The following is a 26,670-nucleotide window of genomic DNA, read 5'->3' on the forward strand; positions in this document are numbered from 1 at the left end:
TCTCTGTTGATTGGACTGAGTGGCGGTGACGTACTTGAAACCTGTACGGAAAGAGACATGTCATTAAAACCTTTCTATACTGAAACTGGGGGGCGCCATGTTTTCTAGTGAATGACAGGTCTGCGCAGGCGCATTGGAAAGCCTACCCACTGTGGTGGAAAGCAGGGGGTTGGTTTTTATTGAGCTGCCGGCAGGTTGGTTTGTCACATGACTTTGTATTGTCTTGATGTTAGAGTCAAGTGGTGTGAACTACAGGATTAAAGTTCTTGTTGTTTTCTGACGTCAGAGTTCAGGAGTGACGTCAATGTTGACAACCTGGTGAATTCGGGAGGTGAATTCAAGATGGCGCAGAGAGCGGAGGAAGAGGATGAGAGCTCGGGGCTGAGGAGAGCGAGGAGCAGCGGAGGACGGGGCCTGGCTGCCCGGGATAGAGATGAACAGGTCCGGGCTGTGCAGGAAACCTTACTGGGGACCCTGGGGAGCTACGAACCGCTCATCACCTACCTACAGGCCGTACTGGTGTGGGAGAGACCCCGGCACAGCGCCCTGCTACACCTCGGCCTCAACGCTGCCTTCTGGTGAGAGGAAACCGTGTGTGTGAGGGGGATGCCATGGCCCCCATACATATTATATTATATATTCTATTATTCCCCATATATTATTTTCATTGTATACTTTGTGTGTCAGGGGAAATACCAATACCTCTATACATATTATATATACTGTGTGTGAGGGAAATACCATTACCTCCATATATTATATTATATATTCTATTATTCCCCATATATTATATATACTGTGTGTGAGAGGGAATACCATTACCTCCATATATATTATATATATATACACCATGTGTGTGAGGGGGAAATACCATGGCCTCCATACATAATATATTATATAGTCTATTATTCCCCATATATATATATGTATATGTATGTATGTACATTGTGTGTAAGGGAGGACACTAAGCCCTACTCCTATATATTATATACACTTTGTGTCAGGGAAAACCCTATGGCCTCTCTATAGGCTGTATTGGAATCTGACATTCCCTGGTGGGAATCAATTACTGTCATTGAAACACATGGATCTGGAAGGGAATGTTTATACCCGGTTTTATAAGTGTGTGTGTGTGTGTGTGTGTGTGTATATATATATACACACACTGTATTCTGTATTAAATACATATTTGATATACTACATTCACCTGCTACATTGTATCAGTAATATATACAGGGGGGGGGGGGGGGGTTTACACACATTCTTCTATAAATTCCAAATATATTTCTGTATTCTAAATAATAGTTAATCCGTATACTACATACATATATTAGGCTATTTCCATAAAAGAGGAACTAATTACATATACAAAAAGATACTAATTACATATACAGTACTCTGGCGACTGCTATATTGCACTTTGTGACATGTTACATACAATATATATATATATATATATATATATATATACACACACATTATTTATGCTACACTGCTCTATGTAACTTATAGTTCATCTAGTACAGATACTGTATTTCACATCAAAATGTTTTGCTGCCATGTTCTGTTCGGAAGTAGCATGAAATCTCCTTCTTAAGAGAGGCAGAAAGACAGACTAAAACCTGACAGATGCTCTAACACTTCCCTGTAACATACAATATTGTAAATAATTTTCAAGTATAGACAAGTGTAGAGTTTCCAATTTAAATCTACTTACGTATTAAGTAGAAACATTTATAATGTATTCCTATTAGTAAGTGGTGTGTGTTTTATAATTACCCCTTCCCCTGTACAGCATAATTCAGACTAAAGAAGGAAGGAGCTGTAGTACTATAGTTCATGTATGGAGGAAAGGATGACTCTTTCTGCTCCTTCCCCACCCAAAAATAGGCCGGCGCTTTATTTATTATTTATATAGCACCAACATATTACACAGCACTTTACGAACTCCATGGTCTTGTCACTAACTGTCCTCAGAGGTGCTCACATGTATGAATAGGAAGTCTGGATTACAAACCTTTCATCACAATTCTATTTTAGACACAGTAATTTACAGGGTTTAAATAAAGGCCTATCATTGGTGATTGGAATTGAACTTCAACACATTTAGAATTACCTAACGTTTCTTGATATTTGCCTTCACCCAGCAGACTGTTTACCTGGCAGGGCGCTGAGTGGAATGTCCCGTGACGGTCAAAGCTTACACATGGTGGAAACTCTATAAAATCAGCACACACACCTGATAATGTTCAGTTCTGGTAGCTGACTGCTTAGGTTTCAGGATCTGACTGTTGGAATCTTTAACTACAGCCATAACTAGTTCTTCAACCATTTTACTGATATGTAGAAAACTCTGGTGGCTGGAAATATCCTTCCTTAACAAACTAGTAAAAATACACATCCTAGAACCTAACACACCTAGACCAAGAGACAAACTTCACCTAAGAGACATATTGGAAGTGTGATTGCTAGGATCAGATCCCAGGAAGATATTCCGTGTAAACATAAAGGAATTTATTTTGCAGATTTGCATAATATAATAATGACACATAGCATGCAGACTGTGTTCCAGGTATCCAGTGACATGTCTTAGTTGTATTTAGAAATCTCTTTCCAGGGTGTTGGTAAATGGATTTTATTATTATTACACGCTATTTATTTGGCGCCGATATATTATGCAACGCTGTACAACGTCCGTAGTCATGTCACTAGCTGTCCCTCAAGGGGGCTCACAATCTAATGTCCCTACCATGGTCATATGTCTTTAACAGTCAAGAGTCTTCTGGGATGCATGACGTAGGTACCCCGGGAGGCTCTGCGCTTCCAGAGGCGAATTAAGAGGGCGGTGCTGCACAAAAAAAAAAAAAAACAACAGAATTTTTACCTTACATAAAAGGGTTGTCTACCCTTTTATGTAAAGTCAAAATTCTGAGTTTAGGTACGCTTTAACCTAATGGCATGTTTTTGGAATGTGAGAGGAAACCCACGCAGACATGGGGGGAACCTGCAAACTCCATGCAGATATTGTCTGAGTGTTTGGTAAATTATTTGTCCTGATTAAACCCCAGTGAAATGCTCAGACTATCTTTATTATCTTTAATAATATGGCTGCTAATTAAACATACAGCCACATTCCTGAACAAATACAATTCCTCGTGCCTATTAGACTGCTCATCATTAAGTGCACCGCAGTCATGAAAAAGTGCCAATTAAAATGGGCTGCTGCTGAGTCTCTAATTGTTGCCTATGAGTCCTCAATAAGCCTTCATTTTACAAGCCTGAGTGTATGATGGGAGGAAAAAGATTAGAATTTCCATTTTAGAAGTGATCCTTGTCAAGGCCTAGGACACACAAATCGATTTTCACTTTGTATCCAATAAAAACATCTGCACCCAATGGAAAAGGAAAATCAGCAGCTGACTTTTTATTTATTTTTTTTGTTTAGCCCAGGGAACGATAACTGTCCATAGAGATCAGTGTTCTCCCCGTACCATTTTCAGCAACCACCGGAATGTTTTTGGGTGGTTACTGATAAGTTGGATCATAATGCAGAAGCCACCACTCGCCTACAATTTCTTCCCAACGGAGTTTATAAAAATTTCTGGGTTAAGCATTAGAGATTACCTAAGTGATTAGTAAATGCTCTTCTGCTGGGTGTCTAGGAATGTCCAGCATTGGTTGAAGAACAAGTTACTTTTAAAGTTAAATATTAGGTAAGGGATTCTAATAGAAATTTTGATTTTATTAGCCTGTTTTATTTATTATCACATGTTGCTCTAGTTAGTGTTTTATTTAGTAGGACGGTATTATTAACTTTATGGGAAATAAAAACTTGTAGCAGCTCCTTTGATACATATACTCCAGAGCTGTGACTTTTTTTTATTGGAGATTTATAAACAAATTTTTACATTATTGGATTTTAAACTGCAATTAAAGCTGTATAGTTTGTGTTTATACAGCAGAAGAGGATTACTGAATACTGACTTATAACAAAATGGTATTAATAAATCCCTTCCTGATAGTAAGGTGCTGGTATTAGGGAGTAAAACCCCGGTTTATTGCTCCATGTCTGTGGTAGGGATAATAGATTGTAAGTTTTATCAGAAACAGGGAACTATTCTTAGTTGTGTGTATGGAGCTGTGGAATGTGCTTGTAGATACAAATAAAATAAATAAAAGCTATAGGGTATCAAAGTGCCTTTCGTCATTGATTTTCATGTTTTCTGTGTTTTCTCAGTTGATATGGACTTCTTTTGTGTCCTGTCTTGGTGTGGTTCTGGTAATCCAGCTCCTTTATTTAGTTGGGTGAGTGTTGATAGTTGCCCTGCCTTTAGCACTGTAAGATTTTTGCTCCAGACAGCTGATCTTGTACAGCATATACATAGCAAGCCGCTGCTCCCTGAGGATATAGGTCTGTACTGGCTTTGGATCAAGAGAAACTGCCCAGGGGTATCCCTTTCTCATATTTCACACTTAACCTTTGGTTTCATTAATAATGTTGATGTAGCATTTTATACATCTGCTGCTTTGGATGGTTTAGGTTCAAGCTGAGTTAGCTGTTTTCTTTATCATTTGTGTTGGTGGCCTTTTTGCAGTTTTACTCAATTGGACTTATTTGTTATCTTTCATTCATTGTTGCAACTGTTCAGATTGGTGTTTGGTTGTTTTTTTCCTTTTTATTTACCTTGGCCAAGTCTGGCACTTTAGCTGGAGGGTCAGGGCCTATTGGCTGTCCACTACCAGACCAAACACCCCATCCTCCATCTACCTAGACTGGCTAGTAACAAAGTTTACAGTTAGTCTTCAAGCTGTCCTAATTTACTACTGAAATATATACAGGTATATATGTGATTTGTTTCACCTGGCAGCAGATCATTTACATAACTTCTTCCATCCTGCCTTCCACATGACCTGAGAGTAAACATAATTTATCATATCAAAGCACCATAGTCCCCACTGTAGGTGCATTCAGTCTATACGGGGTTAGCATGGTCCATGCAGCCCATACATGAGTAGCTGTAATGCATAGTATGACATCTTTCTTTTAAACCCAGCAGTAGCTTTTCCTGTGATTTGGACACAGGAGCTATTCTGTGAGATCAGAACTGATGGACTTCTTCAATGCCCTTAAACTTGTTGCTGGTTCATCGGTTGTTTTCCTTGCACCTCTTTTGGTAGGTATATAACCACTGAAGGGAACATCTCACAAGTTTTGTAGATACTCTGACATACAATTAGATCACAAATCTGAAAGCCCTTTCAGTTATCAAGGATTATAAAAACAGTCCTGTCCCAACTAATACCAATATTCCCCCTCACTTCCTGTCTTTAAAGTTTCACAAGAGAGGAAGAAATGGGGAAAAAATAGCTGAAACAGGGATATACAGATTCTAAATATTTAACAACCAGGTTCTGTTCCACCGACCTGATGAGGAGCACAGTAAGGAGCCGCTCTGCAGTGTTTGTTAGTGACAGAATCACTGATAGCCTGCAGACCTGGAGCGAGGAGGAACGCTGCACAGGACAGAGGATGGAGCTGAGAAGAATGGAGGGGAGACGCAATGCTGCTGTTCATTGAGCAGTTCTTGTGCAGTGTACGTGCCAGAGAGCCGGTCGTAAATGCGAGCCATTGCTAAGCAGGTACGCCATTAAGTAAGACATAACTGTATATTGAAATAAAAATGAACAGGGGTTCTGGTGCTGTTAACAGGTGCTGTTAATGAATCCCCTTCAGTTCCTGTCCAGTAAAACATTGTCAGCAGGATAGGAATCAGGGTTAGATTTCTCTAACAAAGCCTCAAGTAAGCAGGAAAAACCTGACCGATTTCTAAGCTTTCCCCGCTATCCAAAACTAAGTATAAAGTTTTAACTGGACATACACTTTGAGAAGATGAGATTCCTCTATATCTGACCCATCTGAATGACCTCTCTCCTCACCAGCTGTATTCAGAGATGAGAAGAAATTGGCCTGTACGATTATTGAATTGGTTGGGCTGTTACGGTACACAGAGAGGAGTGGTTGAATTGGCTGATGCTTGTCGGGGAAAGGAAAGCTCCCCGCTGTGTTCCTCCTTGTGATGAATGGGGGTGAGCTATATACAGAATCTAGCACTGTACAGTTTATTTATTGCCATTATTAGTTTTTTTCCTGAGGTTAGGTACTTCCTTGCCAGAAATGGTAGATACAGCTTAGTACCGCTTTAAGTTCTGTTAACAGCAAATCCAAATAAACATGTTTATCTCCTATTGAGAAGGTCGCAGCTCTCCATTAAACTAAATGAGCTGTGTGTACAATGCTCATTCTTTCTTCCGTCACTAGAAACATTCACCAGATAGTTTAGTAAATTTATCTCTGTAACCCATTAGAACATTGATGGTGAGGCCAGTTTCTATTGCCCAAAGTGGATTTGACTGCCGCAGGTATCTTGTTCTCTTCTAACTTTTCTTTTTCCTGCCCGTCAAGAAAACTTGTCGCTTTACTTGAATAGACTGGTTGGTGGATTCCCATTAAAGTGTCCCTGTCACTATGTTCTACAAACAAGGCTAAAAGCTGCCTGTTACAACAAGCATGTATAATCTTGCCTTTCTTCCGTTGCATTGCAGATCTTTGGCCTATTCAGGTATCTGACGCTTTCAGGTGTGTTTAATATCTGGTCCTCCACCATGTGCAATGGTTCTTCCTGTTACCATGAACGGTCGCAAGTAATCAACCTTTCCTGACAGGTTATATAGTTCTATAGCGTGTTATATGTTTTTTTTTTTTTTAATGTAGTCACCATTGCTCTTCCATTTTATAACAATAAATTGCAGGCATTTGCAGAAATTGAAGAAAAACTATCACAGCATGGTGTAAATTCTAACAGGAATTCTGGTCCTGACCTTTTTTGTTTATTTATTTTTTCACAGACGTCATCGGCAAACAATTAGCCAACTGATGGGACAAAGAGCGGGTGCTAAGTCCCTCTTTACCAGTCACTGCAGTGTTTTTCCTTTTTCCTTTTATAGTAGATAATAGCGGGGGAACCTCTCTGTACTGCGCAGATGTTGTTCTTTCCAACTGTTCTATAACTTATTCATAAATCATTAGTAACCTGCTGTCTGTTGTCTCACGTCTGTCCAATTTCCAGCCTATGTGACAAACCTATCTACCTGTTCTGTTGTGAACATGATATCCTGGTAAATGGTAAATTGCTTTCCTAAATCCATTGTACAATAACATGTATTTTGTAGCTTGGCCACTTCTGCAAGTCATTTTTAAAAAAGGAGATCTGGTTTAGGGAGTTATATAAGCAATTACCAGAGGAAGTAAACATATTTATGTGCTATTGAAGTTTCTATAGTATGGCAGCCGTGATGTTTCTTTGTCACCTAATAATGTTTAAGATATATTGAGAAGGTTTGAAAACATTTACATAGTACAGTACTATAATTTCCTTTTTAAAATGCTCCCCTGTCCAGATTATGGGGCTAATAATTAGGCTATGTAAATATTCTTGAAGATCACAGATGTCCTTAACATCATGCCATCCCTGACATTTCTAGCTGCTTTTAATGTAAGGTTATTTGTTTTTAATGATATATTCAAAGGTCACAACAAAGGAGCTTATTAATAATGGGACAAAAGGACTATTTATTAGAAAAATTGTTTTACTTGTACACCAATCACACCATTTTTTGCCTCATTTATAAAACTCATAATCAGCTGAATTTAGTATTTTATTGCAAGATTTTTTTATTTATTTATTTATTTATTTTTAAGAAGATCCTAACTTTGAAAAAATTGATCTGTACAATGGAGATTAGTGGTGTTTATTTAAAACATTTTGATTACCACAATGTAGTAAAGTGATGATCAGTTACTTTATTTAAGTGAATGAAGCTTCTGATTGCAAATTTAGGTACATTACGGTCTAAGTTCCCGGTTAGTAATTGACATTAATTATTATTAATTATTAATTATTATTAATGAACAGGATTTATATAGTGCCAACATATTATGCAGCGCTGTACATTAAATAGGGACAATATAAAATTATGATCAGAAAGAAAATGTGATTTATTATCTAATAACCATTCTTTATAAATAGATTCTAAATTCATTGGCCTGCCAAGGTTGTTGTAAAAAAATTAAAATTATAAAAATATTACCCATAGCAGAATCACTTAAAATAAAAGGCTCTGGTAAGCTGCTGCTGTAATTATGATAATTTGTTAACAATGCCTATAGATACAGAGATAAATAATCTATGTCTAGGGTTGTGGACAAATTCATTATAAAAAAAAGTAAATGTAATCATGTGCATAACATTATAAATACCTCTGAGGTTTCTGAGAACCTTTTCTTACCTAGTGATCATGCTAAGTGATATTTCTGTCCTGTGGCACAATGCTTGCTTACTGTAGTATAGCCTATGGAGAGCTGGGATCAATAACAACTGAGTGCAATAAGTGCACCACATGAAGTTCACCCTACGTGATTTCTGACAGCATATGTAACATGCTAAATTATACTTTAGTGCCTAAAACCAAAATTCATGTGGCCATGTGCCCAGATCTGCAGATCACTTTAGGGTGGCTGTGAAACCTCTAATCTGAAAAGCAGCTTAACTTTAGTTGTGTAAAATCTGCCATGTCTGTGGGTCATGGGAGAACAGGGAGCAATCCTGACATCCTATTTCATTTTGTCAACCTAATTGCAGTGCTGTATTCATTTCATTACTACTCTTTATATCAAAATGTGGCTTATATAGCATTTAAATATTGCTCTATATCATTATGTTTATATTTTTCTTCAACAACTGACTGTGCGGTATATGCTGTATTCTTTTCAGAAGCGTGTCTGGGTATAATTTTTTAGTAATTTTCTCATTTGCATATTTATAATTAATATTCATGCAGGATTTCTTGGGCAAAGCTTTTTTAAGTGGTGCATTATATGTGACCTGTGTAATGCGACAGCCGGCTTCTTTTGATTGTCCTGTAATATGCATGCACAAAAATGTGGTTTAAAATCGTGAAAACATATATCGGTACCACTTTGAATGTATGCAAGGTGCTCTTATCTGTTTTTAGTTTATATTTGCTATGACAGCAATGCTGGTTCAATTTTCAACCAGGCTTTTGCTGAAAATGTATTGAATTGTTTTTAGGGTTTTTATCCACCAATCAAAAAATAATGGTTTATTCCACTTCAGTTAATGGTTTTGTATATGCGTGAGTGATTTTTGTAAGTGCATTAGTATATTGGTTTATCTGGAAAAAGGGGGTGGTACAGGTAGTCTATAAAACGCTGTGATAAAGTAAATGCTGTTTAGAATATGATCTTATCAGATCCTTTTATAGGAATACGTCATTGTGGGCTCTTTCAGGCAGGGTCCTCATCTAGCCCTGTGTCACTATCTGTCATTTGCAACCCCTAATGAATGTAAATATGTTGGCGCTATATAAATAATGTTTAATAATTAGGCAACTATTGCTTTGACTGTTTTATTAACTGTTAATGAGGAATTTTCTCCGGCATGCAAACAAACTCTTGGGTGCAATTGCAGGTAAAGATTTTACATTTTCCATGAGACTTCTTTATAGCTGCTTTATATTATAACATTTTTCAAGATGTTGTTGTATAAGGGTCTTCCTTAATCCCCCATAGGCTCACCTGTCCGTTCTGGGTGCCCAGGATGTCCATAGTGTTCTTAAGGATTGAGGGTGGCAAAGGGCCACCATCCATCTATTTGCTTACTCGTGGGGTGCAAACATGGAATCATCCAGCTCGGAATAGACCCTTGATGTCCCTGTAAAGTTAAAAATCAGACAAAAATTGAAGATTAATACAATGTTGAGAAATATTTACCTTCCATATACATGCACATACAAGTCAGATTCGCATGTGTACTAAGTGAAGATTCTGCTGTATGTATTTGGTTGCATTTTGGGTCCCCCATTGACCGTTTTCCCTTTGCTGTGGAGCCAGTGGATTAAACATAGCTAATAGTGAGCCACCAGACAATAATTGGGGGCACATTTGTAGTCAGACTTTCCAATTTCTAATCACTGATCACACAAGTCTTGCTACTCTTCATGCCCTGTGATGTTGAAATGTTGCACCAGCTTTATTCCATTTAATGACAATCACCTTTCTTAGTAGAGGTCAGGATTATGCTGAATTGTACTAATTATTACAGTAGAAACAAAATACTTAAAATCTGTGGGATTTTTAACTTTAAAACCATTGATTTAGTTGCCTAACCCAAAAAACAATCGTAGTATAAAAATTGCCAGTTATTTAAGATTAATTTTTTAACTTCAGCCTAACCCAAGTGGACTGGATTAAATCTTCAGTTTTAGCCAAATGGTTACTCTGTACATGGAAACGTACTGCTAACAGTGAAATATCTGTTAGACATCACTGTTTACCAAGTAAGAATAATATAGAAGCATCCACTTTTTATCTTTAGTCTTTAATATGTCACTTAAGGTCAGGCCAACAGACTGAGATAAAAATGTGTTTATCCTGTTACTGCTGAAATATCTCCAGCTGAGCAAGGCACACATTGACATTCATTTCACTTTCCTTTTTTTTCTTTTTCCTACTGCAGATAATGTTTTGCTACCTCTTGAAAAACTTCATGGTTTCATTGCCTTTCTTTAAATTTGTTTGTGGAATATCAGGTCAAGGTTTTGACAAGAAGTTAAAGCAAAATGCAGAGATTTGAAATGTTGAGAGTAATCATTCAAGGGTTGGGATGCATGTCAGGGAATTTACAGAGAATTCCTCCACAGCACAAGCTTGCGTTTTTTATTCTGAACCTAATTTAACGCTCTGTTGAGTCACTGATCTAAAACAAGCATACAGGCTGTGAAGTCTGGAAAACTGCGACTGCTGTGTTAAATACATTTTCAGGGCCAAAGGTTCTGTGGAAGGCTAATTATTAATGGTTGCTTGTGTAATATATTAAAGTAGAACTACTTTAAAAATTTGGGATTAGGCAGGACTTTTTGTAGAAGGCGTTGTCCTTTCTGCAATATGGATTCTTACCTGTCTGATCATCATCTGTCAAAATTTGCTCAGCTGCACATCCCAGCTTCCCCTCAGGTGCCGCAACTGAATTAACTCGCACGCGCCTGCGAGGAAGTTACACCATCCAGACCCGGCCAATCAAAATCTCTCAATATCCGAATAAGTAAGAGAAGAAGGAACAAGATAGTGGTGCCGCAAGGAAACGGGGACAGATCAGAATACACTCGGTGTAGTTCCACTTTGGGCACTATGTCTATGATTTGGATGGTTTAAATAGGAGGAAAAAATGGTAATATATAATTAGAATATGTAGAGTAATGTGTAACTTTAACCTTATTACTGCAATAACTGCTAGTTTGTTTACATTTTTGCAGGGTTCAGGATTTGTAATAGAAGAGAATTATAGCTGCCAGATCACTCCTGTGAGGTAGGATAGAGTACCCCCCTTTAGTTCTTAAGCTTACCTGTGTTACACTAGTAACTAGTATCTAGGATAGTATCTAGCTAGTATCAGGATAAAGAGAAGTCCCTGATCTTCTGTATACATTTTAAAGCATTAATTCAGCAACCCACACACACCAAAAAGGAGGGGTGAGGAAAGGAAGCAATCCATTCGGCATCCCTCGAAAACTTGGCCTCATATTCTCAAGGGCTGTGTGTTAAATGTCCCCTGGAAGGTAAAATGGATCCAAGGTATTCTCAAAGCGGTTCTTGTTCACAAAGACTTCTTTCATATGTGCCTTCACCTCGCCAAAGTTAAACCCAGGAGGTTTTCCAAGCCATGGCAACAATAAGTTTTGCTGCATTACCGATATAACGTATTAGTATTCGTACCAATACGTACCAGTCTCAGGTAGTCCCCATGGCCCAACTGCAGTAAAGCCATGGGGAGTGTCGGCTGTAATGTGAGAGCTAGGATTGAGTTGGCATAGCAGAACCACGCAGGGCATTCCCGCCACACACAATACATTTATTCCAGTTCTCCACAACCGCGGAAACATAGGGGGTGGAGGGGAGGTATATCCATGATAGATGAAGCCGAGTCAGGTACCACCTGAACAGGACTTTCTAAGTTGTTTCCACCATGAGGGTGTTTTTGGAACATTTGGCTCTGTTCCTCAGCAAAATCCTGCCCCACATCTCGGGTCCATGCGCGTGCGTAAGAGGGGGACCTATCATGGAGAGATATATATATATATATATATATATATATATATATATATATTTTTTTTTTTTTTTTTTTTTTTATATAGAGCACCAAATCCGTTGGCATCCAGAATTTTTGTCTAAAAGTCTAATTATGGTAAAACGTTGGGGGTTTTAAGTGGACGACTACTCCATTGTGAACATTTTTTTTCTGTTGCATCCTGTATTATATCTTTTCAATAAGCTGTGACATTCAAATAGAAAAACAAAAGTTTAATGTAAATACTTGTTTTGCAGGTTCTTTGCTTTGACGTCGCTCAGAATTGTATTTCTGGCAGCATTTGGTCTGATGATCGTTATTTGCGTGGATCAGTGGAAGAACAAAATCTGGCCAGATTTGGGAGGTGAGATGTACAGGATTTTATTACAGCCATTCTCTAGTTTTTGTAGGAATGTTCTAAAGCTATTAAAATGTTGTTTTGGTGTTAAGTCACTAGATTTCATCAACATTCTTTTTAGGGTGAAAAATACACATATAACAGATATGACACAATTCCAGATCAATTGAACTACTATCTAAGGCAGTTTTTTTCAACTAGGGTTCCTCCAGAGGTCGCTAGAAGTTAAGCTACGTACACACGGCAGATTTTTATCGCCCGATAATCGGCATCGGCCAATTATCGGGCGAAAATCTTCCGTGTGTACAGTCGGTGTCGTCCATCGTCCGGACGACCGACCTGCCGGATCCACGGACGATGGACGACAGCCGATCGTAATGAAAGGGAAGGGGAGAGCGCGCAGCAGGGTGCCGCTCCGTCGCTCTCCCCCCTCCCCTCTCCATAGAGCATGAACGGTGCTGTATGTACAGCATCGTTCATGCATCTTGCAGCCCCTTGTCGTTGGAAAGGATCGTGAAAGATCCTTTCCAACGACAAAAATTGCAAGTGTGTACGCAGCTTAACTTGAGCAATTTTAACCTCTTAGCCTTAGACACTATTGTTCTGTGATAATGTTCTGGTAAATATGACTGGAGTTCCCTGGAGTTATTTCAGGGGTTTTCCCAGGTTAGAGAAAGACTGGTGCATGGTATGTCTTGATGGTCATCTAATTATTTGGCATTTTAGTCTCCTGCATGAGAGCAACTCAAAATCTCTAACCTCCCTTGTGCTCTCACTGTAGCACCTTCTAAAAATCCTACATAGCTTATTCATTCTCCCCTATTCTGCAGGATGTGTTCACCCCACATACAGTGACAGCCGTGTAAGGAGTTAAAACAAGGTAACCTAATTCATAACCACATTTGTTTTCAGAATATCGAAAAAGTTCCAAAAAATTATCTGCTTTAAATGAATATTGCACATAAGCACCACAGAGAATACAGCATAGTGAATCACTGAGATAAAAGCTATGTTTAGGCCCTGGGTTAGAGTTAGCCGGTTATGCCTAGGCCACCAACATGCATGCAAGCTCTATTGCACTTTATTGGAAAGCTCATCATGCTTTGTAGTTAGTTGAGTGTCTGCAAAGTAGGCCTGATTTAAATTTGTGTTTAAAAAACATTTTTATAAAAAATAGATACAAAACTTCAGTTTATGAATTTAAAAGCAATGTAAAATAGACAAAATTAAAAATGAATTCCATAAATAGGGAGTACATTAATATATTGGAAATAAAGGAAAAACATAAATGCTGAGGCTGTTTTGTGTCGTAAAGCCTGGACAAACATGCTACGGTGCCTGGTTTACATGAGTCTGTCCTTGTCTTACATCAGAAGAGACTGCATAGCTTGATGATTTCAGTCAGACACGCCTGGTCTTGAAGAATAATGAGAGACCTGAAATCGGGAAACACAATCCACATAGAAGAACATTTTTTTTATGTAACACACACTGCCAAGATTATTTAAATTAAGCTTACTTATTAGATTTATATCTAAAAAAAATTTAAAAGATAATGGCGACAGATTACTTTGGATAAACTACATGTACATGAATAAAATGACGTAAGGCTATTACAAAACTGAGCATGTTTACTAAAACTTGTTTTCTTGTGTTTCCCAATTACCAGCTGCAAGATCCAGTGAGATGGACAATGATGGGTAAGGAATCTAGATAAAGGATACATGTGAAGCAAAATGATGGCACTATGAAGTAGAGATGATGCAGAAATGAGAAACTTTTGTAAAGTCTAAATGCTAATCTCCGTAGTGGAAAGCCAAACATTTTGGTAATTCAAAAGTACATCTTTGCAGACAGTTGTATGCAAGTTATAGTTTTTTACTTTTTGGCACATGAACCTTACATAGAACTATTCATAGTGGCTGCACCTGAAATTTGTATTGAAAAAGTGACACGGTCCTGGGATGGGATAAAACTGTATTTATGACTTCCTCACCCATAACCTCATCATATGCACGGATACAAGACTTTTCTACAGCTGCCCCAACTCTCTGAAATGGTCTTCCTCGTCCTATTCAGCTTGCTGCTACTTTCTGCTCATTTAAGAGCATTTTTTCAAACTTGCCTACTTATCTTCTTCTGTCTTTTGAAACCATTACTACTTCCCACCACTACATATCTCCCATCCTATTGTGTATAAATTCCCCCACCTACTAGATTGTAAGCTCTTCGGGGCAAGGTCCTCACCTCCTGTATCACTGTCTGTATTAGTCTGTCATTTGCAACCCCAATTTAATGTATAGCGCTGCGTAATATGTTGGCGCTATATAAATCCTGTTAATTATTATTAATGTCATATTTCTCTTCATTCCGTTATTACTAGTCCCCCCAACTACTGCTTGTATCCAAGAACACAAGTGCTAAAATACTTTTCTACAGAAATCAGTGCTTTGAGCTCTCTGATTTGTCTTTGGGAATTGTATTCTGGCAAAATCCATTGTTCCACTCCACTTACCCAATCCTTAAATATTGACTGGTGTTTCCGAATGTATTTACTTGACCAGGATGGGAGTGATGTTGCTGCAGTAAAGGCAAGCATTTCAGCACTTTGCCAATATCTGAATTTAGGTATGGAGGATCCATATCTCCACCTTTTACTGACATTTTATTAAAAAAAAAAAAATTGAATTTAATAAGCGGCACCTCTACTTTACTCTTATATACATTATGGCTTGTTTGCTACTGGAATGAACGGGGGGGAAAAATGAGGCCAGGCATTATGCTTTAAGGAATATGTTCCATTTTTGTGAGTCTGAGCCTTGATGTGATATTGAAGGGCTTTTCACATGATTTATTTACGTTACATTAAATTTATTGACAATTACATTTAATTGACAATAGTTGTTTATTTTGTAACTTTTCATGATTATCTGCTTTAAACAATACATCTTTTATTTCTGCCTCTTGCAATGTCTTGCAGCTGGGGGTATGTGCATCCGAGGCTGCTCAGCGTTCCTGAGTTATGCCATCATGCAGCTGAAATCTGGGTCAGGCTAGCAAATTTCAGAAGAAACCTCCTACTGTTTAAGGCTGAAAATCCAGGGAAGGTAAGAAGTTTGTTCTCATGAACATGCTGGGGCACAGTACTGGGATGACTAGAATAATATCATATGTAGGACAATGCAGTGTGCAAACTTTGTTAAATCTAGTTACAAGGTTGTCTGAAAGAATAACATGTAAAGGTTCTGTTTCTGCTGATGACTCTTTTACGTGAGGGATGTCATTGCAATATATTAGAGTTCATATATTCAAAATACCGTAGTTGCTTTTAAATCTTAAATGTAATAGCCAGTTTTGATAAAAGAGGTTTAGGCTTAGGTCCGAGTTATCAAGCAGATGTATGGCCTTGCAGGAATATTGCTGCTGTAAAAGTGGCAAATGTGTAATTTATAGCAGTATGGCTTACATATTTACATGCATTTTCATACTGGGGTTGGGTGGAGGAGTAATGAGGAGCGTAACCTTTTTCATGATGATCCTTTTATATGAATATGAAAGTGAAATCTTTAAAGTATTGTGGAAAGTTTAAGGAAAGGGTTCACAAGAATACTATCTGTGCCCTAAGCCAGCGGTTGCCAACCGGTTGTCCGCGGCTCTGCGGACGGGCGTACCGGCCAGAGCTGCAGACCACGTCTCCCATACAGATTCTAGGCTCAGGGCGGTTGGCGGGTTGTGTCTTAGGCTCAGACCTGTGATGGGAGAGTGGGCGGGTTCTGGTATCATGACGTCATTCTGGGGGAAGTTATTTCCACAGCTACCTGTGCATGCGCAGTCCAGAGTTTGTGCATTTAGTGGTCCCTAGGTCCAAAAAGGTTGGCGACCACTGCCCTAAGCTATACCAGTTGGTAGAGCTGATTGTTTTAGAGTGAGTTCTTTTAACTTTTTCATAATTGTGTGCATATGACCATATGAATAAATAAATTGTGTTTTAATATATTTAGGTTATTATAAAATATTGCATGTTAAAAAAAATGTCCATTTTATATCCCACCCATAAATAAACTTTGTAATAACATTTAAACCTAATATTAAAACATAAAGTTTTATACTAAAGCCCTCAGACCTATATGTTCTTGAGGACTTGATTGCAACACTGTTGATTTTGTGATAAATAGCAGCTGATAAAACTTGGAGCCCTGGGTTCAAGAGCCACCAGGGTGAATTTCCTTCCCATGCTTTCCCTTCAAAATTCTCGCCTGTATGTAGTAAAAATAGTAATATACTATGTTATTAGTATGTTTTGTGATGTAACTGAGAACAGGGCATTTAACAGAGTAAGTAAATGCCTAAAACACAAATTATATATTTCATGAGCCTGCTACAGCCTGCACACCTTGGAAGGTTACACTCAGGTTATCATTTATTTGCTTTATTCTGTGTAGGGGAGAACCTTTAAAATTGATAGAGATAAAGCCAGATTAATGAATAAACTATTAATATCTATATTCAAAGAAAGCAGATTAAACTGCAAAGTTTGTTCATTACAATTGTGTTTTTTTTTTTTTACCACATATTTACCTTTGTTTGTTTTTTGCATTTAGTACTGTCTCTTGGTTTGTGGATTCCTAACCTTCCTGGCTGTCCTGGGTGGATACATTCCTGGTATTGTGCTCTCCTATCTGCTGTGTGAGTCCACCTCTTTCCTGTTATGTAAAATACTTCTACTTAGGTAGCTGCTTTTTGTAATGGTCAATGTTTTCAGATCAGCCTATCTACCATAACTAATATTAGTATGTTCCTTTTGGGTGTTTTGTTTATTTTACATTGTGGAACATGAGTAAGTTATACTTTATTTTTTGTGGTTAGACTTAACAACCTTTCTGTCAGGGTTAACAAGTTCAAATGTACCAAGAAAAATGTTCCTTCTGATATTTTTACTTGTGAGCACATTGAAACTTCTGTATTTTTTTTTTTTTTGGTCTTTAATCAAAAGTGACAGCTGGTTGTGGGAACAAGTGTTTGAGGTAGGCGGTCACAGACCTAGAAAATGTTGGAGAAAATCAAGAGATATAAGGAGCCTGCTACTGCCTGTGGGCTCCCATCTTGTGTAAAGAATGATTTTGAGTGAATGTAATTTTGTTAGCACATTCTGTTATTATACATAATGCTGAAAGTATAAAGTACATGCAGAGGCAGCTATGATATAATTACAATGGTAGGAAGGCAGCAGTGCATATGGCTCACTCTTGCTTCCTGTAGGTCATTTTTTTTGACCCTCTGTGGGGGGAAAAAAAGGATGATCGCCTTTTTCTTCTTAGCTGCTCATACACATTTTTCCTTAGCAACCCCATTGCTCCTGCTGGTTGTTGGGAATGAAGAGCCTCTTTATACTACTAAGTATGGGTAGCATTGTCTCACTCCCCTACCTTCCTTTAAAAACGTCTAACCACTTTTCCTGTAGTTTAGTGTCTCTGACTTCTGATTCTGCAGATTCTGTCTCTTCAGCTGGGCGCAATTCAGTCCTGTGTCATAAACTTCCACAAGGATTCCTATTTTTGTGCAAAGAGAAATTCTTTTCAGCTGTGAAGAGTGGCAGCTATGTATGAATCCTTTCTCTTTATAGGCAAAGCACAGCTTCAGCATTTTTTCACCCAGCTAAAGTCATGTTAGGTAGAATTCCATAGACACTGAACTACAGCACGAATAAGTACAATATATAAACAAAGCATCCGCTGTAATATAGGTAAAAGCTTGGCCCTGGCTTGCCCTAATTGTTATCCACTTTTAATAAATTAATTCCAGTTTGCAGTATGACATCATCAGCAGTCTTTCTTTTCAGTTATCTAGGTATATATAATAATAGGTAGATCAGCAGTGCTATGTCAGTTTTCATCACCTAAATAAATTGTCCAAAGTGCTCCCCACATTAAGCTGTGAACTATATGGCATGAGTGAGGATGTAGACCATTTCGGACCCATTCCTCCCCACCTGAAGCACTCAGACTTCTGACCCCGATACTTACCCCATGGCCCTACCTTGTGGAGGAAGTAAGTTAAATTCAAGATCAATTTAAGAAGCTCATCAGGAAAAAAAACCTCTACACATTTAAAAATTGTAACAGAACCCAATACAAGTACAGAGATAAAGCCCCTCATGGAGCTCTCCTTCAATCACTGAGGTTTCTCTGTGGAGCTTGGCCTGGTTGCACCACAATGGCTCAGCCCTTAATAAATGCCAGGGGTCATGGTGAGCACAGCAAAGCACAACAAAAAGCAGATGTCAGTTTTTGCTCCCTGTTACAGCTAGACCCCTAGTGTATCATAGAATGAGGTCGGGTAGAGACGTATGTATACAAAATGCTCCTGGAAACAATGTAAGAGCAAGCTTATGGGGAATATGTTGCTTATTTTGGCAATGGCCTTGACTTTGTTTATTGTTGAGGGTAATTTGATAAATCCTCCAGACCCATATAACCATTTTGATTCTTCATACAGTGCTTTTCATCTTGCTGTGGCCTCTGGCAATATATCACCGTCTGGGACAGCGTGTTTACCAGAAACTGGAGCCGACCCTGCAGCGGTTGGACTTTAGTGTTCGTGGATATATGATGTCCAAGCAGAAGGAGAGGCAATGTAAGTGTATATTGCATTAAGCAAACTTTCATATCTATTGGGACTTTTCCTATCTTCCTTTGCTCAGTCTGTTTCTGTAAAATGCATTCATTTGCACTTGGAGTTGGGCTATGTGTACATGTCCAATTTCTGTCAATGGAAACCAATAATCGTTTCCAGTGACAGATGAACAGACGAATGCTGTACGCACGGCACCCAGTTCTTTTATTTGTGTTGCTAAATTTTTGGAATACTGGAAGTAGAAATGATCTGCAAAATTTAGGTTGTTTAAATTTTAAACAAAAATTTGTAACCTTGCATTTCTTCATGAATAGTGCATGGTCGTGCTCTTCCTCCCAGCGATGGAAGTGACAGCGAAGAAGAGTTGGCTGCATTTTGTCCTACGGTATGTTCACAGTCTAAAGGGAAAAGGAATTTAACTTAAACATTTTTTTTTTTTTTTTTGATGGCCTAACCCTGTCACACAGACTTGGCGGGGGTGGGGGGGGGAGTCGTCAGCAAAGTCGTCAGCAATGTGCAAATACCTAATGGGGCAAATTAGGGCTTACATGGACTTTCTTTCTTTGCTTGTGGAATGATGGGAAGGCTACGCAGTTGAACGTCATACATCTCTTACCCTGCAACTCACCTAATTTGTATTTCTTCCACAGCTGGATGATTCTGCAGTTGCAAAAGAACTCACTATATCTGATTCTGAACATTCGGATGCAGATGTTTCCTACACTGAAAATGGGACTTTTAATTTATCCAGGGGCCAGACGCCTCTAACAGAAGGATCAGAGGGTAAGCTAATCTCAGAAATATAAAAATGGGCACAGACATACAGAAAAATATAAATGTACACCAATACATACACTAAAGTATTTAAACTTGACATCAACTTTCTTTTCATTGAAAAAAAAAAAAATATTCAGTAACATTTTGGTCTCTTACTTGAAAGTCCTGCGTTTTACATAGGGTTCAGTGTTGGTGGTGCACGGAGGTAGATTAGGGACATTGGTAAATATAACTTCCTAGAAACTTTTGTTGATGAAGACAACAGGCCTTTTGGATGGTGAGTGAACATGTTGGGTTTTTATCAATTACAGTAAACGAGCAAAGAATTTTACTGTACTGTGACCAGCACTAAACATTAAATGATTTAGTAAAAACTGTGAATAGTTTGGCATATAAGTTTTGAGTGTTACCATATTGAAAAATGTGTTACCATTGCTGAAAAATGTAAAGCCTAAAAGGTGATGCAGAAACTTTTAAAATAGGGAAATACAGATAGGGAGGGCATCACAATTATTGGGATCACTGACCTACACTAAAGCTAGTCTGTAAAAGAAGCTGATTTACACTTCTGGGTGTTCTGACTGCCTACTCCCCCACCCTACATTGCCGTTCTTTCTCCATGATAAGGGGTCAGCTGGACATATCACAACTTGCGGCAGGGAAACATGTATTTTGCACTTCCTGGAGTGTTGGATACCAGCAGAAGCCAGAGAGATGGTGGAGTGTTTAGAAAGGCACAGGCTTACAATGGAACGTATAGATCAGTTTCGTCTACCTTTTTTTCTGTAATATATCCCTGGGAAGACATTAGACAGAATAAGTGCTTTTGAGTGTTGCAAAGTGATGTAGCCATATTATTTTTCAAGACCTAATATGTGTGACCTAATAATTTTCTTCCTCTGTATAGATCTGGACCGCCACAGTGACCCAGAAGAATCTTTTGCACGTGATCTTCCTGATTTCCCCTCTATCAACCCTGAGACAGTGGGAATAGATGATGAAGATGACACCAGCATTGGGCTGCCCCTTCCAGCCAGTCATCCTCGTATGTCCTCCGACCAGCTATATGATGAGCAGGAGTCCTCAGAGTCTGAAATACCACTAGCGCTCGGTGCTCAGCAGCTGAAAGACAACCTTACCAACCTAGTCACAAGAGGGATGATACAAATGGCATTGGCAGGAGTCACCCAGCAAGCTTCAGGCTTTTTGGAAAACACAAGACCCAAAACATATCAGAGAAACTCGAGCTCTGAAATGGACACCGATGCAGAAGCTGATGACTTTGAGCTACTGGACCAATCCGAGTTAAGCCAGATGGATCCAAGCAATTCACGTGGCCAACAGTAATTTAGAGGAAGGTGTCAGTCTCTTGTGAACATACAATCTTATCTGTTTCTCATTGTAGACATGTATCTTCAGGCTGTGTTTGCTCAGTGTGCCCCCTGTGTGAGGTTTCCATTTCTTAATGCAGGCTTCCCAGCCTGCCGCTTTATCACTGTGAAGTCTGAACCAGTAGATTAGTCAGTCTAGAAAGAAAGCTGCAGTATTTTTAATCTGAAATCCCTGCTGGACGATGGACTCTGTGCAATAGGTTTGACTTTTCTCATAAATGCCCCATTTCAGTTTAGGGCTAGAGAATTCCTATGTTTGTTAATAATGTAGAGATTTTTAATATCTGGTGATTTAGCAACAGAGACACATTTTACATTTAGGTGTCCTAATTCTTATCATGTGGTTCTGTCCACCATCATGGGACAGCTTTTAAAATCTGGACAGAGCACCTAGAGCTAATGAAGATTGGAGTGGATTGTTAACATTGTTAATTTCTAGAAGAATAGTCGCACAAGAAATGGAGTTAAATTTTTCTTCTGTCCATGGCGGGGCTTCATTCTGTGTCGTACAGTGCAACATTTCCTTTATATTGGAGACCAGATGCTCTCCTTGTTCCTCTCTTCCTAGACAAAAGCACTTTTAATTTTTGAATACATTTTGGTTTTCACTTACCATTTGTGTTTTTTTTTTTTTTAATAATAATATAAATGGCAAGACTATGTAGAGCCCTAACCTATTCTTTTCATCATAGACCCTCCACTATGGTCATAGTGCCAATGTTTTCTTCTGTCACAGATTGTGGCAGTGTTTGCTGGCCTAGTGGTGTTCCACAACCTCTCCGTCACCAGAGACTGGGAATTTGCCATATTTTTGTGGTATCTCAATAGGATAAGCACCGAAGGAACAGCATCGGTAGACTTCATACATAATTTTGGATTGTTTTCAATAAATAGTCCTTAAAGCAATGCTCATGTGGAATCTGGTTTCAGTGGCCATCACTTCAGAGTATGTGGTAAATTGGACCAATAGTTCATTTTTGATAAAGCAGAGCAAAATTCTTCCAACTATTTCAAAATTAGATCAAAATCTCATTCAAAGCCATTACAATTATGCAGATGAGTTCAATTCCAAAGCATGACCACTTACAATGTTATTCATTCCAAACTGTGCAATCTCGGTGTCCCCCGAAGCTGGGGGTCATCTCATACTCCCATTCCCTTATGATGGCAGCTGCCCACAGTCAATTTTACCAGGAGATCATTTCCTATTTGAACATTAAGGTGAAATCCCTAACACAAGTTTATTTGGGGACCTGGACTGGTTGTAGAGAGAACTTTCATACCTGAAGTTTTTATTAAATCAGTGACAACTTCAATCAACAGCCAAATCTATTTTATCATTCCTGCTTTTATTGCCCGTTTAGTTCCAAATCTCACAACATGAAAATGTGCAAATCATTCAGAGTTCATATTTCACTGTTTGCTGTCATTGGTGTTTGCTTTTAACTAGATTGAGGCAAGGACACAGCAATCTGTCATCAAACTAAGAAGTGTCATACCTTTTTCATTTCAAAGATCTGAAATTAATTTTCCTAAAAAAAAAAAATAATAATATATATATAAGAAGAAAATAGAAATGTACTTTTTAAATGATTTTGTAAAGGCCATTTTAGGGAAATTGTGATAAAGTTGCAATTCTACACAACATTTACCTAACCAGACACAACAAAGGGCAGAATGTGATCTATTTCATGGAATGTGACAGTATGATAAATCTGTTGCATTTCTATGATAGAATAAAAAACTAAGCACATTAACATAAGATGTTTTTATCATAACAGAATTGGTGCTAAACCCAACTGGGTGGGAAGAAATTGTAGGCGGGTGGCCCAACTTTTCAGTAATTACCAAAAAGCTGGGTGGTTACTGAAAAGTGCTCGGTGGTGCACCCAGCTAAAAGGGGCTGGGGAGAACACTGAGATCCACAAAAAAAAAATGTGTGACCTGGGATTATTTACACAATTTCACTGTAGTTGCCTACATCATTACCTAACACTTTTCAATGCACAAACATATTGAAAACATTTGAAAGAAACCAAGCTGAGCACTAATGCATAGGTGTGAACCAGACACCCTGTAAATTAGCATTCCACGGAAATGTAACCTGATGTTCATACACACAAGATAAAATGGAAAATAGGTAACAGGGATCACATGCTTTTTACACACATTGCAGGGGATTTATTTGTAAATGTTTCCCTTGTCAGTTTGACCAAAATTTGTAGAAATATATAGAATTCTCTATTGAATTTAGTGCCACTCATTGTTTTATTAGACACTGAACCAGAAATGTAGAGGGATTGGAACAGCTGTTGGCAAACATTCAGCCAAAAAGAGAATCATTTCAAATACTATGATGAATTCAGTATGATATTCGATGTCATACATTGATCAGTTTTAAACCCCACAATAACGTGCTTCCCTATATAGGAAGTATCAAGTAATGTCAAAATATATTGCAGTGCACTCCATTCATTGACATACATAAAGAAGTAATAAAAACTGGATGATAATAAAAATTATGGCATCATACAGAGTGAATCGGGATCCAAACAAAATAAATCCTATTTGTATGATGCATATAGAGCTGCTGCCTCTGCACTCACCATACATTTTTGCTTTTTCCCAGTCTTTTATCCAGGACAGCACCTAAAAAGTGTGACTTCTCCCACTGAAGGGAGGAAACACAATTTGTGACTTTAAAAGACAAACCCTCAATGGAGTCGGACAGTTATTGGGTTAATCTTTATGAACATAAAGTCTTGCCCTCCTGGCTTTTTTTTTTTTCCTCTTGACAGATGAGGTGCTGCCTGGTGCTGCCTCCTCAGTGCTCCGCTTACAATGAGTCAGAACCACCCCATCCTTTGTCCTCTTGGGCAGTACTGTTGGTGACGGGACAGGTATCAGCCAGGAGTTCTAGACATTCACTGGCCACTTCCCGTACACATAGGAAAGCCTGGATTCTGGGCCTTTTTGCTGCAAATATCTGGCAACGGTCACTAGAGGTGCATACACCAGTGGCAACAGTAAGTTGGTTTACAGGTAAGCAAAAGCTTCATATGTGTTGACTACTTTCCTGTGTGGTGGGTTAGTGTTCACCATATATTTAGCCAAGATAGGGTTTTTTTATCAGCTCCTTACATTAGGGTGGTAAATTTTGAGGTTGCAGTTTTGTTGCTTACCTATTGGTTACAGATAACTCCAAAGAAATCTAATCTTTCTGCTGTACCTAAAGAGTTGTACCATGTGCACCAAATTAGTAACAACATAATCACTTTGCTGACACCTTCTAAAAATGTCAGCATTGGCAGCACTTCCACTTCTGTCCTGATGGGTTTCTAATTCACCTCTGTGCCAACCAGAGCCAGGGTAGTTATAACAAGATGTGAGAATTGGGTTGCATACTAATCCTAGGTGCTGTCACATGCTGAGCTATGTATTGTGCTTTCCAATATTGGAGTCCATCATATTGCTACATAACAAATGTTTCATCTAACATATGGATGAATCTCACCTAGTAGCAAACTGTTGCAATAGGAAATGCTATTTATTTTAACCCAATTATGGGTAATTTAGGTCGAATTGACAAAGGGAATAATTTAAACATACAACCCCAAATGTTTTATATTGTATATAAGACCTTTAGTGTTTGATATGAACACTGAGGGTCAAATACCTAAATCCAGCAGTTTGTTTGGGCTAGTAAATCTTTATATAACAAGTACCTGAAAACACAACAGATTGTAAGGTAGGGTAGTGACATTTGATTAGAAGGCTACATTGAGCCAATTCAGGGTACTTTTGCTTTCACTAAATTGTACTTATTGATGTGTGGTCTGCAGTCACGTGCTGTCATGGCCTTGATGTCCCTTGTCTCTCCATCATGGCCGCTGTCATCTTCACCCACTGGTCTTCTGCACATTGAAGTCTTCCACCATATTCATAGGCCAGGTGGGGATGATGTAACTCATACGTATTTCTTACCTTCAAAGGGAACCATTCTATGCTTCACATGAGCCGTGTGTATGTACACAAAACAAAAGTCCTCACAGGTGGGCAGAAGAGATTCTCCGGTCTCCTACCAGCCAGGACTTAAATGGGACATAAAGCAGGGAAGGGAACCAGTAATCTTTGCACACAGCAATCAGTTTGCTTACAAGCGTCACTCTAACACAGGTAGATTAGGTAGGTTCATTAGCATGACGGACATTTTTTCTAAAGTACATGGTTTGCTTATTCCCTGCCCAGTTTATGAAAATGTATATATTATCCAGTTTTATTTTACACCATGATCGCACTAGGGTCCCCATTACACAACTTTGAAATCTAAAGTCACACGGACTCAGATCCGATACTTACTTATACACTGTATTGGTCCAATATGAGGCCTTGGAAATTAAAGTGTTGTCAGTGCTTTAAGGAAACCTTTGGTTGATGAATGTAATAAATCAGACATTAATAAAGGGCTTCACAAAAACACTGCCATTATATATCTGGAAAATGAGGCTTATGTGTACCTGCACAATTGTTTACCTGCAATAAATTAAGGTGATAATGACACACAAAACACTCTGCTGGTAGTGTTGTGATATATTGTGTTGGATGGATTATTCTGTATTGCCTATGGTGGACCATGTAATTAATATGTAGAGATGACACACATATACAAGTGTTGTGATGGACAATCTATGTACAGTATGAAACAAGTGTCACGGAATTTGGATTTGAAGTAAAATGTGATTACATAATATCCTGTGTAGTTAAAAAGTTTATTTGAACCCAAGAACCATGTGATATGTTGCAGTTTAGCAGTTATTGGATGTTTGTGCTGGATTAGTTATTTTTTCCCTATATGTTCTGGTGGTGATCCTGCCAATTACACATTTCCTGTCCAAGCATGCCCATGCTCACTTCTGTACTATATCTTTAATGGAGAAGCATACTCACCCTAGGTTGATGAGTTACAACTATAGAATACTCCCCCTTCCGATAACCAAAGGGCGCTCTGACAGATGAGGTGATGCCTGGTGCAGAACAATGCTGATGGATAACAGTCAGCAGAGGCAATAAGTGCAATAATTTAATGCATGAAAAAAGTAAGGAAAAAAAACAGTTATTTGTTATAGTGTGCAAAAACTTTAAAGTGTCTTTTTATAAATGTTTTCATTCAAGATTCACTTTTTACCCATAAATTCACACATTTAATCCCATTAGAAAAAGTTCCAATCATGGGAAAAAAGTGATTCACACGTTTTATTTATTACATAATATATAATGGGCTCTATTTATAAAATATTCTCCATAATTT

At 38.3% G+C, this 26,670-nt stretch overlaps 1 protein-coding gene across 4 annotated transcripts; it reads left to right on the forward strand.

Annotated features, from left to right (window-relative positions):
• Positions 1-71: 71 nt before the first annotated feature.
• On the forward strand, positions 72-22,268 carry RETREG3 (reticulophagy regulator family member 3). 4 transcript variants are annotated; one of them, XM_072403975.1, is made up of 10 exons: positions 72-194; positions 287-578; positions 12,461-12,567; positions 14,231-14,261; positions 15,542-15,668; positions 17,163-17,247; positions 19,057-19,194; positions 19,509-19,579; positions 19,845-19,977; positions 20,879-22,268. In XM_072403975.1, exons 2-10 carry the CDS (start codon positions 343-345, stop codon positions 21,316-21,318), a joined length of 1,368 nt encoding a protein of 455 aa, XP_072260076.1. In that variant the 5' UTR covers positions 72-194; positions 287-342; the 3' UTR covers positions 21,319-22,268. The 4 variants fall into 4 exon arrangements, with proteins under 4 accessions (XP_072260076.1, XP_072260075.1, XP_072260078.1 ...); XM_072403977.1 differs by lacking the exons at positions 72-194; positions 287-578 and adding exons at positions 11,289-11,306; positions 11,392-11,444; XM_072403974.1 differs by lacking the exon at positions 72-194 and having other exon boundaries at positions 201-578.
• The last annotated feature ends 4,402 nt before the right edge of the window (positions 22,269-26,670 follow it).

The sequence above is a fragment of the Pyxicephalus adspersus genome, chromosome 3 (assembly GCF_032062135.1).
Source record: "Pyxicephalus adspersus chromosome 3, UCB_Pads_2.0, whole genome shotgun sequence".
In the NCBI taxonomy this organism is placed as follows: domain Eukaryota; kingdom Metazoa; phylum Chordata; class Amphibia; order Anura; family Pyxicephalidae; genus Pyxicephalus; species Pyxicephalus adspersus.